This window comes from Suricata suricatta, chromosome 4, assembly GCF_006229205.1.
Source record: "Suricata suricatta isolate VVHF042 chromosome 4, meerkat_22Aug2017_6uvM2_HiC, whole genome shotgun sequence".
In the NCBI taxonomy this organism is placed as follows: Eukaryota; Metazoa; Chordata; class Mammalia; order Carnivora; family Herpestidae; genus Suricata; species Suricata suricatta.
In genome coordinates, this window is record NC_043703.1 from 144,042,224 (window position 1) to 144,055,621 (window position 13,398).

At 40.1% G+C, this 13,398-nt stretch overlaps 1 protein-coding gene across 1 annotated transcript in view; it reads right to left on the bottom strand.

The window, feature by feature from the left end:
* SLC4A1AP (solute carrier family 4 member 1 adaptor protein) overlaps positions 1 to 13,376 on the bottom strand; it is a 27,228-nt gene extending 13,852 nt beyond the window's left edge. The window contains 9 exon segments of the mRNA XM_029938048.1: positions 877 to 1,063; positions 1,436 to 1,505; positions 2,284 to 2,444; positions 7,895 to 8,034; positions 8,373 to 8,433; positions 10,278 to 10,400; positions 12,255 to 12,447; positions 12,671 to 13,342; positions 13,344 to 13,376. Coding sequence (XP_029793908.1) covers positions 877 to 1,063; positions 1,436 to 1,505; positions 2,284 to 2,444; positions 7,895 to 8,034; positions 8,373 to 8,433; positions 10,278 to 10,400; positions 12,255 to 12,447; positions 12,671 to 13,342; positions 13,344 to 13,358 — 1,622 coding nt within the window. The 5' untranslated portion in view covers positions 13,359 to 13,376.
* Between the last annotated feature and the right edge of the window lie 22 nt (positions 13,377 to 13,398).

The following is a 13,398-nucleotide window of genomic DNA, read 5'->3' on the forward strand; positions in this document are numbered from 1 at the left end:
TATATAGCTTATAAAGCTCTCTGTACTTCTTTTTCAGTGGCCTTGATATTCTTTTCCCATTTTTCTCTTTGGTAGATGGTTGTCTACTTATTCAAAGGTCTTTATATATTAGGGAAGTTAGCCTTTTGTGCATGTTGCTCTTTAAAGAAGTTTACTCTGGGGGTGCCTGGGTGGCTCAGTCAGTTGAGCATCTGACTTCGGCTCAGGTCATGATCTCAGAGCTCATGAGTTCGAGTCTTGTGATGGGTTCTGTGCTGACAGCTCAGAGCCTGGGGCCTGCTTCTGATTCTGTGTCTCCCTCTCTCTGTCCCTCCCCTGTTCATTCTCCGTCTCTCAAAATAAAGACATAAAAAAATTTTAATTTTTAATACAAAAATAAAAAATAAATAAAGAGGTTTACTCTGCATTAAAAAATTCAGAGCCTTCCAATGAAAAAAGAAATCAACATAGTTTTCTCTAAAAAATCCTATAGCAGTCTATATTTCACAAATGAAGTGGTTTTTTACTCTATGGAATCACTCCCTTCTGTGCTTTTAAAGCTTTCCTACAATCTCTTTTTATTCTGTAATGATTATCTAAGAAAATAAAGATATAACAGGGTTCCTGGGGGGCTCAGTCAGTTAAGCATCCAACTTTGGCTCAGGTCATGATCTCACGGTTTGTGAGTTCAAGCCTTGGGTCAGGCCTGCACTGACAGTACAGAACCTTGCTTGGGATTCTCTCTCTCCCTTACTCTCCCTCCCCAATTCATACCATCTCTCTCTCTCAACATAAATAAACTTAAAAAAACAATTTAAGAAGAAAAGAAAGATATAATTCAAAATGTTATCTGTGCAAACATGCTTATTTAAAATTTCAGGTATAACTAAGACCTACTTTTTTAGTTCTGGAATCTCTGCTGGCTTTACAATTTTTATCAACCCTTTAAGTCTCTGCTGTTCTTTCCTCAGTTCAAAAGTTCTCAGGTGAAGTTTCTTCCGGGACACACCATCCAATGCACTCCCTGATTTCATTTCTGACATGAACGCATCTAAGGAGTCCTGAGATGGTGACTCTGATAAAGCTGTCCAAGAAAAAGATAATACATATTTAGAAAAATGGCCTCAAACATTTTAAAATTGAGCCAAAGTTTCAGTAGAGAAGTCACTAACCTAAAGCTAGACAGAGGACATTACTGATACTAGGAATAAGAAAACAGGTTACAGCTTGGAGACCTTGGGACATCACTTTGCCTCAATGCATTCATTCTGCTCATCTATTATATAAGAAGTTTAAACCAAATAATTTACAATGTTGCTTATAGTTCTAAGATGTTCTGTTTTCCTTCGAAAGGCTCCATATTCTATATATCTTACGAACTAGCGCCAGTGCTGGCAGAGTGCACTACTTATAGTAGATACCCTACACATATATGTTTCATGGGTCATTAACTCACCTTTGCTTGATGCTTTCAGCTTCTCAGAAATTTCAGAGAGTTCCCTTTCAGCATCATTTAACTTTGCAACCTGTAACGCCCAAATTAACAGGGTTAACAAATGCTTTTCTTCTTTCAAAATATGGTAGCTTTCCTGTCTTCCTCCTCTTATTTTCACTACTGTCACAGGTTTAGAGGATTCACTCAGAAGTGTAGTTAAATTTGCTCTTTATGCAGTTAACATTTTTCATGTGTTTATATAATTCGAGTTAATTTCTGAATTCAGAATTGAACAGAATGAATGTACAGAACACAGACCTGACTTTACTCAAAAGAAAGAACTCAAGGCATTTCTTTTCACTGATGAATCAAAACAAAACAAAACAAAAAACAGATGTTGGATAATGCTTTAAGCTCTGAATACTACTTAATATAGTGAAAAGACATGCTATCTTATGATGATTTCATGAAGGAAACATTGCTTAAGACTATTACCAAACTACGTTTCTCAAAATTCCTTTCACAACTCTTGACTGCCAGAAGGCTAAAGCTGATTTCACCTCAGAATGTTCGCATTCGGAACTTTCCCCTTCTTTTTGTGGGATGAACCTCATACCCAAAGAATGCTTATGAATGGATCAATAAGCCTTGAGAGGCAGGTAGAGTCTCTACAGCAAGCCAAACTTTTCTCCAACTCGTGTAATACTAGTTGTTTGTTACTATCAAATTTACAGGTCAAGAGAGTTACACTTGAGTACCAGATTTCAACACTACTGCTTTAAAACTTGTAATCATAAAACAGATTTAAATGATATATTATCTTATAAAAACATTAAACTACCAAAGCTACTTCTACAAATAAAACTTGCCAACGATTCAAAGGTCTCTGGCTTCTCATCAATCTTCCCAGCCTTCTTCATTCGGTTCAGGCGCTTCTTTTCAACCAGGCCGGTCCGATCAAGAAATGTGTCATCATCACTATCATAAAAGTCTTCATCCTCCCAGTTCTTGGCTTTCCTTTTCCGAGATACTAGAAGGAGATAGAATAAATGGTAATGAAATAAGTTAAAAAGAAAAAGAATCTCTCAATTATTGAAAACTTCAACAAGCTGTCAAACTATATATAAAAACAAAGGGTGGCTCAGTCGGTTAAGCATCCAACTTTTGATTTCAGCTCAGGTCATGATCTCCCGTGCTGCCAGTCAGTGCAGAGTCTGCTTGCGACTCTCTCTCCCTCTCTCTCTGCCCCTCCCCTGCTTGTGCTCTCGTTTTCTCTCTCTCAAAATAAAAATAAATAAATAAACTTAAAAACAATAACAACACAGGGTTAATCTGGAAGACATGATGCTAAGTGAAATAAGCCAGACACACATGATTCCACTTACAAGAGTTAACTAGAGTAGCCAAATTCAGAGAGACAGAAGGTAGAATGGTAATCTTCGGGGACTACTGGAAGGAAGAATGAGAAGTTAGTATTTAATGAGTGCAAAGTTTCAATATGGGAAGATGCGAAGGTAATGAGATGGATAGTAGTGATGGCTGCACAACAGTGGGAAGGTATTTAATACCCTTAGTGCTTACAATGGTGAATTTTATGAGATGTAGGTTTTACCAGATTAAAAAAATTAAAACAAAGGGCTAATTTATTTAATAAACCAAAAGCTCTCAAAAGTCAATGAGTAAAAAAGGAAAAAGCAAAATGAGGAAAAGGCCAATAATGCAAAAGAAAATTTTGGAAAGAGTAATGAAAGCAGTTCACAGACAAAGAAATATAATGGCCAAGAACATTTTAAAAGATGTTAATAATGCCCAATTTGGCACGGGTATCCCCATATCCCTGGACTCTCAAACCGTTGATGGGAATGTAATCTCATAATATCTGTCAAATGCAATTGACCTAGCAATTCCACTTACAGGAATTTATCCTATGGGTATCAATGCAACCTTATTTGTAACAGTGAAAATATGGAAAGCCCCTCAGTAGGGAACTACGTTAGCCATTACTTTTGTGTCCACCCTATGTGATCTTACTCCTCTTGTTCTGGTAAAAAGTACCCCTTTTCTTCTAGAATACTCCTCCTCCATTCCATCTGGATTAGGAGTCATCATCTAATCAAAGTAAAATCAGTAAGAATCCTTCCCTCATATTTATATTTAGATATACAAAAAAAAGGGGGGCTTTCTTTCCAATCAGATTATGAAAGAGGTAAGATACAGATCTAAGCTGTGAGCAACCAGCTCTTTTGTATGGGGGAAGAACCTGCAAAATAGCACCATATGCTCACGCGACAGACTCAACATACATCCACACACACAGCTTTTACGGTGTCCTGGGGATACTAAGACTTCTGGTTTGATAGGACCAGAACTTGAGGTCCTAGTTCATGTACTTCCTCCTTCAATCCTGTAAGCAATTCTTCTCAACTTATGGAGCCAGTAACTTTTCTCCCTAAGCTAGTCTGAATGAGTTTTTATTATTACAACCAAAACAGTCCTTGTTAAAAAAAGCTTCATAATTTCCACGTTAACATGGTACACTGAACATACCTATCTAATTTCACTCTCTCCCCAAATCCCACTAAAGCTGTGGTAAAGAGATCTATTTTAAAAACACTAATCTACTGGGGCACCTGGCTGGCTTAGTTGGCATAGCTTGAGACTCCTGATTTTGGGGTTGTGAGTTTGAGTCCCATGTTGGGTATACAGCTAACTTAAAAATAAGGAAATAAACAGATAAATAAGTAAACATTAATCTACAAAGACAGAGTGAATAGGAGAAGGAATAGCAACACCTAATTTTTGGAAATGAGGAAGCAGACAGACAAGTAGAAGAAATTTAACTTAGCAGAAGTAAAACAGGTGAATCCCAAACTAACAGTGGGGAAAGAAGAGAACCAATCTGATGACACTGCAGAATCCTGAAAAGGATCTGGAACTAGGGATAGATAGTGTGCTAAAATAAGTAGAACTGTTGGTTGAGAAAAAGATCCTCCTCACTGACTACTAACCTCCTCAACCCCAGAAAAAAAATCCAGAGGTTAATCCCTATAAAGGGTAAGAGAAAAAGTCTTTGCATTGTGGACTGATCAGTTTATATGTAGAATATTCTATATTCTATAGTCCATACAGAATAGGTATTTATTAATTCTAAAAATAGTACTGTCCTGAAAATAGCTGAATTTTGGAATCTGCAAAGCCATCTTCCAGCACTTAGCTCTAGGAATTTAATGCAGGAAACCAGAGGAGTACTTCTGAGGAATCCTGCCAGCAGAAAAGGAAAAAAACCTCGGGATACTTACATGAGGAGTTCCCCACAAAAGGCCCACCCACATTATTATACAGTTTTGCTCAATGTTAATAAGCCCCACCTATATATTCCAAGCTGTCAATCACCTTTTTTGTTCCTAAATAAGAATCTACAACCAAGGACTACACAAAAACTGGGAAACACCTCTAACATGCAGGACAGAGACTACACAAAAAGTAAAGGCAGAGATTAGCAGTTAGATGAGACTCTTAAAATCTAAGAAACAATGAAAGGATATTATATTTTAAAAATGAATACCAAAGGACAAAAATTAGCCTTGGAAATTAAAATCTTGATTGCAAGATGTAAAGATAAAACTGCAGAAATCTCCCAGAAAGAATAAAAAGACATAGAGATAAAAAAGAAAACAAAAAAAGAAAAAAAAACTTAGATGGTTAGTCTAAGATATTCAATATCTAAATAAAAAAAAATTCCAGAGAGAAATAGAAAACAGAGGGATGAAATGATTAATGGCATAATTCCAGAAATGTTTCTGAACTATCAAAGAGTTCCGATCAAGAGGCACCTGGGTGGCTCAGTCAGTTTGAGTGTCCGACTTCGGCTCAGGTCATGATCTGGCAGTTTGTGGGTTCGAGCCCCGCGTCGGGCTCTCTGCTGACAGCTCAGAGCCTGGAGCCTGCTTCACATTCTGTGTGTCCCTCTCTCTCTGCCCCTCCCCTGCTCACGCTGTTTCTCTCTGTCTCAAAATTAAACACTTAAAAAAAATTTTTTTTTAATTTCCAGATCAAAAGACTCCAACAAGTACCTAGAAAAATGAATGAAAATAGACCCACAGAAAGGTACATCCTAGTTAAGTTTCAGAAGCTTGAGAACAAATGGAAGCTCTTACAAACTCCTAGTGAGTGGTGGGGGGAATGACATATACTAGATCGGGATTCTGTTAGGACTGCAAGAGCAACACTAGATATACGGTGGTAACAGTAATACCTTCAAAGTTGTAAAGGAAAAATTATTTCCCATTTAGAATTCTATTCCCAGCCAAACTATTAACCAAGAGTAAAGCTAGCATAATTGCATTTTCAGAGTGGGGAATTTAAGAAAGTTTACATGCTATACATCCTGTCTCAAGAATTCACTAGATGTCCATCAAACAAGAAAGTAGTCCAAGGACAGTGAAAGAAGTGAAATCCACTGGAGACCTTCATCAACCATGCCCTCTCCTATTGTACCAGCTTTTTAATCTACAAAACTACAGAAAGACCTGCTTCACTAAACACGAGAATCTGGGAATTGAGAAACAGAAAATCCAACCATGGAGAAAGACAAAGGAAATGTCAAGGATGATAGCAGAGTGAGGTCCCAGAGGACAGTGCTCCAGCAGGTTGAGAGAGTCGTGAGCCCTAAAAGAATAGTGCTCTTCAGGGGCACCTGGACGGCTCAGCCGGTTAAGTGTCCAACTTCAGTTTAGGTAATGAGCTCATGGCTCATGAGCTCAAGCTCCGCATCAGGCTCTGTGCTGACAGCTCAGAGCCTGGAACCTGCTTTAGATTCTGTGTCTCCCTCTCTCTCTGCCCCTTCCCTGCTTGCTCGCTCTCTCTCTCTCCCTCTCTCTCTCTCACACACACACACACACACACACACACACACACACTCTCTCTCTCTCTCTCTCTCTCTCTCTAAACTGAAAGCTATTAAAAGATGTGGGAAGAATGAACAGAGCTACAAAAAAACAAAAACAACGAACACATGAAAAACAAACAATTAATAACTTTTGAAAAACAAAAAGAAAAAACTGCTCAGCTGTAACTAATATTTGCATAAACATAATTGTATAAATATTAAATACCAATTTAACAGAGTCAGTACATAATGTTTAAAATAAATGATTCAGTGTACCTGAGTAGCTCAGCTGGTTGAGTGTCCAACTCTTGATTTGGGCTCAGGTCATGATCTCAGTTAACGGGTATGAGTCCCACATCCAGCTCCACACTGACAGCGAGAAGCCCACTTGGGATTCCCTCTCTCTCTGCCCCTCCTCTGCTTGCTTGCTCTCTCTCTCAAAATAAATAAACAAACTAAAAAAAAATTACAATAGCAAAATAAAATAAATGATTCAAAATAAAACAGTATATCCTTTCTTTTGGGAAATGTGAGTATTTTTAAATGCTAGAAGAAATAACTGAAAGGGTTAAAAGCCTTCTAAGATTGAGGACTGGAGTGGGGCAAGGTAAGGAATAGGTATATTTTGTATAAGTCTTTAGTAGGTTATTTTTTAAATTTTTTTTTATTTTGAGAGAGAGAGAGAGTGAGCGTGCATGAATGGGGGAGGGGCAGAGAGAGAGGAGAGAACCTCAAGCAGGCTCCACACTATCAGTGCACAGCCTAACATGGGGCTTGATCCCACAACCCTGGGATCACGACCTGAGCTGAAATCAAGAGTTGGATGATCAACTGATTAAACCCCACAAGCACCCCAAGCCTTTGGTAGTCTTAAACTACATGTAAGTTACTGTGCAATAATAAGAACTAATTTTAGAACAAAAATATAACAAAAGCCTTTATTAATAAATGATGATGCAGCCAGAAGGGCTTTTTATTTATTTCTGAAGTTTATTTATTTTTGAGAGAGAGAGAGAAAGAAAGGAGTGCAAGGAGAGGGGCAGAGAGCGAAGGAGAGAGAATCCCAAGCTGGCACCACACTGCAGTACAGAGCCCAACACAGGACTTGAGCTCACAAAGAACCATGATATCATGACTTGAGCCAAAATCAAAGTCAGATTCTTAACTGACTAAGCCACCTAGGTGCCCCTAACAGGTTTTTAAAAATGAGATAATTTTAATGCAATTATAGAGACAATATCTATAATAGATTCTTACATTAAAAATCTAAATCCTTAAAGAGTATAAGTAATATAAATGCATTTGTATATGAGGTTTGCTTTTTATTAAAGGATCTAGTTCTGAACATATATCTATACTCATAAAACAATTTCTAAGGTAATATGGCTTCCTTTGGGTACTGAGATATGGAATGTTTTCTTTTCACTTCATAGAATTTCATACAATTTATATTTTCTCCCTATAAAGAGGTTCTACTGCCTTCTGTGTTAAATTCTTTCTTCTTTCCTTCCCTCCTTTCTTTCTCTTTCCCTGTTTCTGTTTATCCCTTGTTTCCTTCCTTCCAAAACCAAAAAGTGTTCCCACATACTCACCTGCCTCCTGCCGCAGCAATCCCAAAGTATCAAGGATTCGACAAGCTTCCAATGAACACTGGATCATTGCTTCTTTTTTCTTTCCTGAATGAATGGCCTCAGCTACCAGTTGTTTTCCAGTTGAATCATCCACAGGTAATCTGTATAGATTTGGAGTGAATCATAGCATAGTACTAAGCTCCGATTCTCATTAAAAAAAAAAAAAAACCTAATATGCTTTGGAAACAGTCATTTCTTTGACATGGCTTTTTAGTCTCTCCATTCATTTTGTTATATCTTGCCAAGCTTGGACTTTAAATCATTTCCTTATGCCTCTGACCCATCCCACTCTACCTGCCAATGATATATGTTACTAAACTATCAAGGCCCAAATTCAGGAATAGCCGAAAATAAGACTAAAGGTATTTTTTGGGTCTATTGTCTCTAACCTGAAATTGACCACTTTTCACAAATGGACATTAATGAGAACAGAACATACCTCACCCTACAGAGCCAAGTGCTATGTCCCTGTTCATCAAATTCATATTCTAATTCTTCTCCTGTAGAAGGAAGGAAGACAAAACAGTTTTAACAGCATTTGAAAATTACTAGTTGAGACAAAGGGAAAAGAGAGGGAGGGATGATAAAAGAATATTAAGTTCTGGGGAGCGTGGATGGCTCAGTCGGTTTAAGCGTTTGATTCTTGATGTCAGCTCAGGTCATGATCTCATGATTTGTGAGATCGAGCCCCATATCAGGCTTTGAGTCATCTCTGCCTGGGATTCTCTCTCCTCTTCTCTCTCTCTCCCCCTCTCAAAATAAACATTAAAAAAAAGAATATCAATTTCCCATACCTCATTGAACACTAAATTTCAAAGCATTTAACTTTTTAAAAAATTTTTTTTCATTTATTTATTTTTGAGAGAGAGAGTGAGACAGAGCGTGAGCAGGTGAGGGGCAGAAAAAGGAGGAGACACAGAATCTGAAGCAGACTCCAGGCTCTGAGCAAGTAAGTGTCCAGCCTGCCACAGGGCTTGAACCCACGAACCATGAGATCATGCTCTGAGCCGAAGTCAGATGCTCAACTGACTGAGCCATCCAGGTGCCCTTATTTCATTTCTTAATCCCAGGAATTATCATCTGATAATAAATTAAGGTTGATCCTGAGGCAAAGAAAAGCAAACCCAGATCAAAACAATCAGCTTACCATTAATAGCTTTGTCCACTACATAGCAGCTTTCACAGTCTTTATAAGTTGTAGATTTAAGTTGTTACTTGGTTTTTAGAAGCACAAATATTGGGGCACCAGGTGCCAGTTTGTGAGCTGACAGCTCAGAGTCTGGAGCCTGCTTCAGATTCTGTGTCTCCTTCTCTCTCTGCCCTACCCCTCTCTCAAAAAATGAATAAACATTAGAAAAAAAAATTTTTTTTTATTTTTTTTAATGTTTTATTTTATTTGTGATACAGAGAAAGACAGAGCATGAGAGGGGGAGGGGCAGAGAGAGAAGGAGACACAGAACTGGAAGCAGGCTCTAGGCTCTGAGCTAGCTGTCAGCACAGAGCCTGAGGCGGGGCTCAAACCCACGAACGTGAGATCTGACCTGAGCCGAAGTCGGAGGCTTAACTGACTGAGCCACCCAGGCGCCCCGAAAAAAAAATTTTTAAGCACAAATATTAAGTGCAAAATGCAACCAGTTCATATCTATATATTCATGCGCACACACAGACACACACAGACACACACACACACAGACACACACACACACACACACACACACGTTCTCTCAGAGCATTTCGGCTGAAACAGTCCTCTGTGGAAACATTCTTTAAATCATATAAGGTGAGCACCCATGTTAAGAATTACAAAAGATCAGGGGCGCATGGGTGGCTCAATTTATTAAGCATCCATCTTTTGATCTTGGCTCAGGTCATGATCTTGTGGTTTATGAGTTCGAGCCCCTGCATCGGGCTCTGTGCTGAGGCTATAGAGCCAGCTTGGGATTCTGTGTCTCCTTCTCTCTGCCCCTCACCTGCCTGTGCACACACACTTTCTCAAAATAAATGAACAAATATTAAAAAAAAAAGAATTACAAAAGATCAGATGAATTAGAAACATAAAATTTTAAGAAGGTAGGTTAATCTCCCCACCACTCAAGTCTAGGGTCTTCTGAGAAGAATGAGACCAGATGAGTCAGAAAAAAGTAGTCCCTTTTTTCCAAGATGGGAAGAAAGACTAACAAGATTTTTACTGTTTTCAAAATAAACCTGAAGCAACTGACGGTATGGGCAAGAACTGAGCCAGAAGAGCGGCAGTAAGACACAGCATTTCTAAGTACCTTGCGGCTCTGCAGGACAACACTGCTATGGAAACCTTTTCCTGGCAGGTCAGAATCTGTTTACATACCTTCTCGGTCAAAAAAACCTTGAAGAGCCTTTTTTGGATCCTTTATATAGAAGGCCTCCCTCTCCTGCTGAAAGTCTAAGACAATGGGGTTCTCTTCAGCTTCATCCTCTACAGCATCTTCTCCTACAGGATATGGGAAGGAAGAAGACAGACGTAAGAAGAGACAGACATCATGTATCATGTCTGAATGACATCCACTTTCCATTTAGCCTGCATGAGCATAGTTATTCATGAAAAGAAAGGTGGGGTGTGGGGGAGAAGGGAGCACACAAAACCACTTTATATTTATAAAGTATAAATATCTTTAGGTTTTCTAAATTCTGTGACAAGTTAAAACTTGTTTTCATGGCACCTTTTTTTTTCTCCACCACTATATATTAAAAGCAAAATTACCTACCACATTGTCCATGGAAAAAAACCTAAGATTCTTGGCCTGGCGTTACCATTCTCTATCACCTGGGTCTAATACTCTGTCTCCAGGATAATTTCTTAATATTTATTGTATCTGCCAGATGGACTGGTTTACTCATTACTCCTTTAAAATCATTAATCCCTAGGGGCGCCTAGGTGGTTCAGTCAGTCAAACATTCAACTTTGGCTCGGGTCATGATCTCACAGCTTATGAGTTTGAGTCTCCTGTCAGGCTCTGTGATGACAGCTCAGAGCCTGCAGCCTGCTTCGGATTCTGTTTCTGTTTCTCTCTGCCCATCCCCTGCTCATGCACTGTCTCTGTCTCTCTCTCTCTCTCTCTCAAATATAAATAAACACTTAAAAATAATAAATAAAAATAAATAAAATCATCAATCCCTGCCCTGAATACTCAATATTCAGCTTCCTAAGGGCTAATTTTCCTTTCCTTCAAGTTCCAACTCAAGATTCACTTGTTTGTAAACTTAAAACCTTTCCCAAATTTTAAGTCAGTGTTGCCCAAAAGATAGCTAATGAAAGCCATACATGAAAATTTTCATTTTCTAGTAGCCACATTAAAAAGGAGCAACAGGTAAAATGATCATGTAATCAATAGTGAAATACTATGAATGAGATATTTTATATTCTTTTTTCATAGTAAGTCTTTGAAACCCTGTGAGTATTTTATATTTATAGCACAAGTCAATTTGGACTTTCCCTAAGTGTTCAATAACCACTGTGGGTAGTGGCTACAATACTGGACAGTGTGGGTCTAAGTCCTCAGTCATTACTCCCTTCTCTGAGCCCTTACTTTAGCATACTTATATGGTTTCTAGCTTTTGTTTGGCACTCTCAAAAGTAATTCCACAATATTTATCCATTCTTCCCAATAACATGTTAAGGCATTCCTCTTTTTATATTCCCAGCTCCTGAATACCCCTCCTCCAAAACGTCTGCTATTATGGAAAATTCAATTTATTTCTCTGGCTAAAAGGATGAGCTTTCTCTGATTAGCTATTTCACATTTCAGGGAATTTACACAAAGCACAAAAATTTGGAAGGACTACCCTATATTGAACATTCCATGTTATTGGACTGAATACAGCTCCAGCTCCTCCAGTGATAATAATCAAGGCCAGTACACTTAAATGGTAAAAATAAACATTAGTTGTATGCCAAAGAAGAGTTTAGAATGAGGAAGTGCACTGTAAAACGCATTAACAGACTGGGCGCCTGGCTGGATCAGTCCACAGAGCAGGCAACTCTTGGTCTCTGGGTTGTAAGTTTGAGCCCCACTCTGGGTGTAGAAATTACTTAAAAGTAAAATCTTTAATAGAAAACAAAAAGAAAGAAAGAAAAAAAAAGAAAGAAATCCATAATGCCTGTAATTCAATTTTCTGACATCAGAAAAGTTAATGAATCTCTGTGGGTTTTGGTAATCCCGTGTGCAAATTGTATGTGTCCCACAGATCTCAAAAAGTCATGAAAAGCTATGATAGAAGACAATTAAGGATACCACTAGTAAAGAACTTAAAACATTAACCTCTGGCAGCAATTTTAATTTCTTACCCATTCCCCAGGTGCAGCCCATTTCGTCATCCTGACTACTCGCATTTGTCTTCCTTTCAGTGGAATCCACTTCTTCCTCATCCGAGTCTTCTCCTAGCATCTTTTTCTCCAACATCATTTGTTGCTGCTTGCGCAATTCCTTCAATTGCGTTACTGTCAACTCGGACTCTGCCTCTCGGTCCTCCTCTGGTCCCTGGTGAACCAAGAGAAAGAATTCTCACAGAGTTCACGATTGTGGCATTCATATTTCCCTTCCAGAAAGATGGCAATGTGTACAGAGGTCTGGAGAGGGGCCAGATTCTCCCGCTTTTGTAATCGCTTTCTGGGAGAACCTCCTTCCTCCGCGAAAGCTTAAGGAGCTCCGGAACCCAGCCCGAGGCGCTCCCGAGATTTCAATTCTACGTTTTTCTACTTACCTGAAGGAGAAAGAGCCGGGTGCTGCCTCCAAAGCGAAGAACATGCCCGACGTGGACGCGACAATAGGTGCGGGGTGGGATGCGGGTTTTGTTAAGAAAAGTGCCATGGGTGCTTCCCAGATCGTAAAGGTAGAAGCCGGGCCCGTGGCCGTCGCATTCTCCTTCGGGGCCGGACACCCGGTGCTGCAGCACGGCGTGGTACCGAGACACCGAAAGGTGCTCCAGGCACACGTCGCAGCTAGACAGCCTCCCGAAGAGGCAGCAGCTCATCCCTTCCAAGCTCCGGGTGCCAAGGATGGTGCCGCCCTTCAGTGTCTCTAGGCTGTAGGGGGCCGTGGCGGGGCCGCCCCACGGCGGCTCTCGGTAAGGCGGAGCCCGGGCCGGACCGCCAGGGGAGGGAGCCTCGGTGGGCGGCGGCGGCTGCTCCTCCGGGGGACTCCGGGCGTCCCCGCGGTCCGGCAGCACTGGCGGGGCGTCAGGCTCCACAGAATCGGGGTCCAGCAGCGCCGTGGGCCTTTCCTTCTTCACCTCCTCAGGGTTTGAAGGACCGGGGGCGGGGGGCTTGCCCCGCACAACTGGGGGCGCCGGCAGGGTTGGCTTCTTGAAGTCGTCATTGAGGTCTTGCAAAGCCTGAGGCTCGGGCTTTGAGGAGCTTTCGGCCATCCTCAGTCGGGTGCAGTCTCGACATCCGTTCCTGGGAAACCTCCCCCTTCGGTCTCTAGGTTCCT